The sequence below is a fragment of the Bos indicus x Bos taurus genome, chromosome 4 (genome assembly GCF_003369695.1).
Source record: "Bos indicus x Bos taurus breed Angus x Brahman F1 hybrid chromosome 4, Bos_hybrid_MaternalHap_v2.0, whole genome shotgun sequence".
Classification (NCBI taxonomy): domain Eukaryota; kingdom Metazoa; phylum Chordata; class Mammalia; order Artiodactyla; family Bovidae; genus Bos; species Bos indicus x Bos taurus.
The window spans coordinates 53,530,521-53,536,831 of NC_040079.1; the positions used below are offsets into that span (position 1 = coordinate 53,530,521).

The window sequence follows — 6,311 nt, forward strand, 5'->3', positions numbered from 1 at the left end:
CCTGTAGTTACTGGGGCTTCCGGATGCAGATGACGACGCTTTTGAGGAGTACAGTGCAGACGTGGAAGAGGAGGAGCCAGAAGCGGACCACCCCCAGATGGGGGTCAGTCAGCAGTAGACTTCCGAGGGCTCCCGCCTGAGAAGGAGAGTGAGCCCCGTGTACCTAGGGTGGGGTCGTGAGCTCCTGGGTTAGCATTTTGCATTAGCACTTCGAAACAGGACGTCTGACTCCCAGCATCCAAATTAATATGAAATACCTTTTTAATGACCACACAATATCTGGGATGAGCTTTGCTCAGAAGTGACCTGAATTTTACTCCCGTTTCAGTGGGTCTCTATGGAGTTGTCTCGGTAGCCTTTGCCAGTTTGAATTTAGAGTCCATTCTGTGGCTGACTGTTCTCTCTTGAGTTTATGTTGGAGAACTAACATTTGCTGACTCGAATGTCGAGAACTCTGAATGTATTAAGGATATGCGTTGAGTCATCACAGGTGACATTACTGAGGGAAAGCATGGCAGAGAAGAAATGCAGTCTGCACTTTTAATGTACCTTTTAAGTGTGTGTAAGTGGAAGGTTTTGCTTATAAAGCATGAGTTTTAATATCTAGTCATTAAAACTGCCCAAGTGCAAATACACGGGCAGAAAAGGAGAATGACTTAATTTTGGATTAAGAGGGTAAGAGAAGCAAAGAAGCCTTTGTTGAAGTGTCCTGCCATTACTGAGTTACCTGGGTATAGAGCAACTGGTTCATGGTTAGGTAGAAACATTACCTGCATGTTCAATTATTTTAAAACATGCTGATTCCAAAGCTACTTTTAAAGTGGAGAATATAAATGGGATGACATAAATTATTGATTTCTTGAAAATGTTTATAAGCCACCCCCATATGAAACATTTACCTTCTCTCTTTATAACAAGATGGCAACTTATTAAATTATGAAAACATCCCAGCTCCAAGTGCCACTTAAACTTTGAAGCCATAGATGAATTTAAAAGGAAAATAAACCAGGATAAAAAAATTTTTTTTTAAATATGATGGAATCCTTCTTTACTTCCTTAATTCATCTCTTATTCTTTCAAAAAAAGTCAAGAAAAAGATCCCACTCTATAAGTTATTTAAAAATTGTAATCAAGTGCTTTGAGGAATTCAATTGCAGTGAAGTCATAAAGTGATATGAAGGTGGGACTTTTTAAATCATGGGTTAGCTTGGTTCAGTGGGGAAGTTTTAATGATCAAAATAGTCAGACAACTCACAGGAACAACTGTGATAATAACTGGGAACACTGCTGTCACCTTTTGGCCACAAACACCGAGTGGGGAAATTCTTTGCAATGCTAACATGGAATTATTTAAAACATTCATTTTTCTTAGACCCTTCTGCATCTCTGGTTTTAATAAAAGATGTGGACTGCCTCTTTTACAGCACTTGACAAGTCATAACATCTGGGGTGGAACTGTTGTTAACATGCACACATGTGCCTGTTGGGTTGTCAAAGTTTTAGATTAAGAAAGCAGCAGTAGAGGCCACAGAGCTCATGGGAGTCTTGTATATCTTCCAGGCATGTCGGTGTAAACTTGATTATCTCAACAATTTCTGTTTAATTGATTGGTGCTGTGAGGAGCACAGCTGCTTGTGGTTAAAATGGTGTCCTGCAGTTTTAAGTCATCGGGTAAAATAATTTCGCGGTTTCCATCCGTGCTTCAGTGCCCACGTTTTGTCTTGATTTTTTTTTTCTTGGAAAGACATATTAAAGGTTAACTTAAAGTGAAATGAATTTCCTTTAGAGTAGCCTGTTAACAAAACAAACCTTGAGGTTTCATCCAGTGGGGTGAGCAGACTCCATGCCTTGCTCTCATGCCCGTGTTCTGATTGGCTGTGTACCTGAGCACAGGTGATTGAAATTGCACCTCCCCATAGGTAGCACCCAGATTCATAAGCTCCATTTTCACACAGTAGGCCGAAAGGATGCCTTCTGCCACCAAAATGAAGACGCTTGACTAGCTTGCTCCATTCAGAGGTAAATTGGAAATTTTGTAGTTCGAGGCTTAAAAATCTAAATTTACATATGTTCAAAAATGGAATGGACATTAATATAAAATGTATTTTATGAAAAAAGTGTTTAGGCTTTGACCAGATGCATTTTGGTATTATTATGCAAATGTTCTCTGTTTATAAAAATCGAGCTGAGATTAACTCAGCCATTCCATGCCGGGGAGAAATCTGGTCTTTGTTCTGCCCCCAGGGGTTGGGGGGAACATCGCTGTGTGTTTCTTATTTTTGTGACAAAACCCCAAAGAACTTTGCGAATCAGATTGTTCCCTCTAAAGCTTCGTTTTCTCTGAGTGTGCATATCCGCTCCAGTGCACGCTGACACACGTGCACACGTGCACACACCCACCAGCGCTGTGGATTCTCTGTCCGGGTGGCACTAGAGCCTGCTCACTGTGGAGCCTCAGCTGGCTGGTCAGGGACGCAGCAGCCTGTGGTTCTCATTATGGAAGCGGTTCCCTGGCTAGACTCTCACAAACACATAAACACACTGAGCGGAGAGGCTCTGTGGCACCATGGGAGGAGCGGAGACCCAGGAGTTAGGAGACAGACCTGGATTTAGCCCTGACTCTGCCCGTGACCTTGGGCCAGTGACTTCACTCACCTAAAGCAGGTGGTGGTTGCCTTCCTGCTTGAACCACTGCCCTTCCTTAACTGTCTTATTGTGTGTGTGTATCAAGAGCTACAGTCAAGGAAACTCTTCAAGAATGCAAAGGAAATACCTTATGAATCTTGTTTGTGTTGGTCTGTGAGTGTTCGCAGCCCCTTAGCCCCAATGCTAAGGGGCTGATGAGATTCTCTTCCTTGGGTGAGAAGGTGAAGGAGGGCCCCCAGGATCATGGAAAACATACTGATTCCAGTTGGTGTGCTTTGCTGTGGAAGGCAAGGGTTTTCCTGGTGCCCTGACAGACTGGGACTTTGGAAGTAGAACAAGTTTAACTTAACCGAGAAGGGGAATTCACATGAGGAATAGCTGGGAGATAGTGAAAGATGAGTACTTTGTTGCCATGTTATCCAGGGAGAGAGAGAAGTAATAGGAAGTGACTGAGTATATATGCGCAGGCATGTGTGTGAGTGTGGGTGGGTGTGTGAATAGGGGGATGGTTGGTTGCTTATCAATCACTGTGGGCTAACTGTGAAGTCATGCCTGTGATCACATTACAAAACCTGGATCCCAGGTTTGAGTGAATCACAGAAACATTTTGCTAATGGTGACACAGTTACTTTCCCTGCCTACTAATCATACTGAAGAGACTTTGGGGAGTCGAAGAACAGATTCTGGAGGGAGGTGAGACCCCATAGTATCCCTGTGATCACCCTGGAGACCCCAGTGTCCACCCAAGTCTTCCAGGCTCCCAGCAGCACATAGTGCTTTTTCCCCCCATGTCTAGAACATGAAAAGTCTCTTATTTAGGGATTCTCCTTGTGTCTTGGTGCCAGAATCAAAGTTTCCAGTGTCTGCCAGTGAAACCTCTCTCCTCTCAGTCAGTGTCCACATAGGAGCAGAAACCTTTCCCCAGCACAAGTACATCTCTAAATTCTGCTTCTGGTTCATGAGAGCACAAAGTGTTTGGACCCAGGGGAGCTGCAATATTAGAGCATTGTCAGAATTTCTATTTTAGAAATCTTGCATATTAAAATGTACAGGTGGGGAAGCTGTGGTAGGAACAGACCTGATTTCCCATGGTTTGAGTGAAGACACGTAAGAATGGGCAGGACTTAACCTGGGGTAGGAGGAGAGGAGTGAAGTGTCCAATAGAATGACAGAGTTAGGGTCTGACTCTTTATAGCATAACTGCCTCTTGGCTTTATTTATTTAAAGTACAAGAGAACTATTTTCCTGGCTATCTCACCAGGGGCCTGCTTTCCTGATAAGGGACTGCTTGCCTGTTGAGAGGCGAGTCCTGAGTTGGGGGTGGCTTTGTGGCTTTAAAAATCCACCCCCACACCAGCCAAGGAGACAGTGGATGGCCTGCAAATTGGTGGAGTTCTGTTCCTCATTAAACCACCTGCCAGAGAAGCCTATGTTTCCAAAGTGCTGTCAGATCTGAGAGGGGCCTCTGATCACCTGGCAGGCAGGAGAACCGAAATTGACCTCGCTGTCTGCTGCAGAGAAGGGTCTGTATCAGAAATGTCCCCGCTGGCCAGAGGGCAGAGCCCACCTCCTCCACCACGCTCCCGGATTGTAGAAAGAGCACAATTGAAACGCAAGTGGATCCCAGATCCCGCTTCCCTCTAGTGAGTGTTAACTCCAAAGAGATGCCGTTGCCTGATTGGTTAGTCTCCAGAGTACCAGACAAGCCTCAAATGTTTTGCATTAAAAACAAATCCTCTTCCATAAAGACATAATCAGTTATCTTGGTGATACCAGGTATGAGGTGAAAGGCTGAAGTCTTCTGGATTTTATGCAGACTAATTCTCAGACTTGCCAGAATGCCCGTAGCCACTGGTATCCGTGGCAACGTGGTGTCTGTGGTAAAATATATTGCTAAAGCTCATGTTCATTGGGCAGGTTGTTAAATAAGGTATTGTCTTTTATATCACATTTGGATATCACTCACATTTGGATTACAAAAACAGGACCCGTGAGCATTTCATGTTGTAGAAAGTCCATTTAAAGCACGGTATGGTTGAATAGGCACAAGTAGTTAAAAGCAGGCGCCAGGCCACACACAAATGAACACAATTTGCTGAGAACTGTGCGTTCAAGTTGTTCAGTACCACGGAGAAAGCTGACGGTCTGTTCTTTGTAAAAACTGCCTTTGCCTGTTTTTTCCTTTTGTTTTTGTTTCTTCAGATTCAGTTTTTACTTTAAATACCTTCTGATAGGTAGGCAGATAAGATACAGAGCAGTGCTTTGTATCTCCTCAGCGTTTTAGAGGCGAGAGTAAACCGTCAGTTCTAGGGAAAACCTGAAACCATCTGTGAACCAGTCTTCACTTGTGTAAGAGAGCAGCGCTGAGCTATCCGCATAAGAAGCAAAAGCAAGGAACGGTTTGGGGCTTTTGTTTTTTAGGTGAGAAATGTTTCATGCAGGGTGTGTATGCTTTCTTTGCCTTTATATTTCTTTTCGAAGAAATCTCTTGTAAATTACAGAACTGTGAAATGGGTTGCCAAAAACTGTTGCCCTTCGTTAGATGCTTCAGCAGTGTAAACCCCAAACTGAACCCTGTCTACACCTGCTCCTTCCTCACTCCCCTGTGGGTGAGGATCTCATCCAACGATGTAATTACCATACGCTTGCTATTAAAGAGCCTTCCGATCTCTGGTGACATGTGCCTCTTGTTTACCGTCTCCACCACGTTTGGTCCTAAAGGACACCTTACTTGATCTGAAGGGGGACGGGAACTGGGGATCATCAGCCAGCTCTGTGGTCGCTATTGCTGGGGCCTGGCTGGGGTGGGAGTGGGCGAGTGAGGACGTGATTGCAACAACCACTGATACGATTCAGATGTTAATAATTGATGTATTTGGAAACATTAATCTATTCTGATGCTGCAGCTGGTGTTTAGTAATTTTCCACTCTTCCTTCAAACCTTAGATTTTTTTTTTCCCTTGTCCTAATCAGGAATCCATTATGGCACCAATTAGAAACCTGTGGTCATTCTGTGATGACAGGACACTATTTCCCACTACTTTCCTCCCACTTGTTTTTCAGAAACAGTGGCATTTAAAGAATAAATCTGGAAGTTGGTAATAAGTCCCGTTATTTAAGAGCAAGTTTCTTTCCCCAAATGAATAGGTCTCTATAGATTGTTAAATTAGATTTGCGATTGCCTGAAATAGACACAGCCCAGAAGCTCATGTATGTGTTTCGGGTAACTTGATTTGTGCTTCTTCATTTTAACATGGCTGTTAGAGAGTGTACTGAGTGGTGGGCAGTGTGCAAGCTTGCAGACCTCACTTGGTGGCAGCGATGTGGTCTTCCCCAGACAAAGCCTTTCTTACAAGAGAATTCCCTTGTTACTGTTGGTTGAGCACTCTCACAGATAGACCTTTTGGTTTTTAATATTTATTTATTTGGCTGCATCGGATCCTAGTTGTGGCACGTGGGATCTAGTTCCCTGACCAGAGATCGAACCTGGACTCCCTGGCGGAGTTTTAGCCACTGGACCACAAGGGAAGTCCCTCACAGATAGATTTCTAAAAATGCAAACCTGCTACTCTATCCGAGTGCTGGGCCTGGTGCTCCCTTAGCAGAGACTCTTTCTCTACTCGGTTGTCCTAGGACAAGGCTGTAGCCCAGTCTCCTCCCTGACC

The 6,311-nt window shown here is 44.1% G+C and overlaps 1 protein-coding gene across 1 annotated transcript in view; it reads left to right on the forward strand.

Moving 5' to 3' along the window:
- Window positions 1-5,323, forward strand: part of MTURN (maturin, neural progenitor differentiation regulator homolog) — a 32,980-nt gene extending 27,657 nt beyond the window's left edge. The window contains exon 3 of the mRNA XM_027539440.1: window positions 8-5,323. Coding sequence (XP_027395241.1) covers window positions 8-118 — 111 coding nt within the window. The 3' untranslated portion in view covers window positions 119-5,323. The remainder of the gene's footprint in view (window positions 1-7) is intronic.
- The last annotated feature ends 988 nt before the right edge of the window (window positions 5,324-6,311 follow it).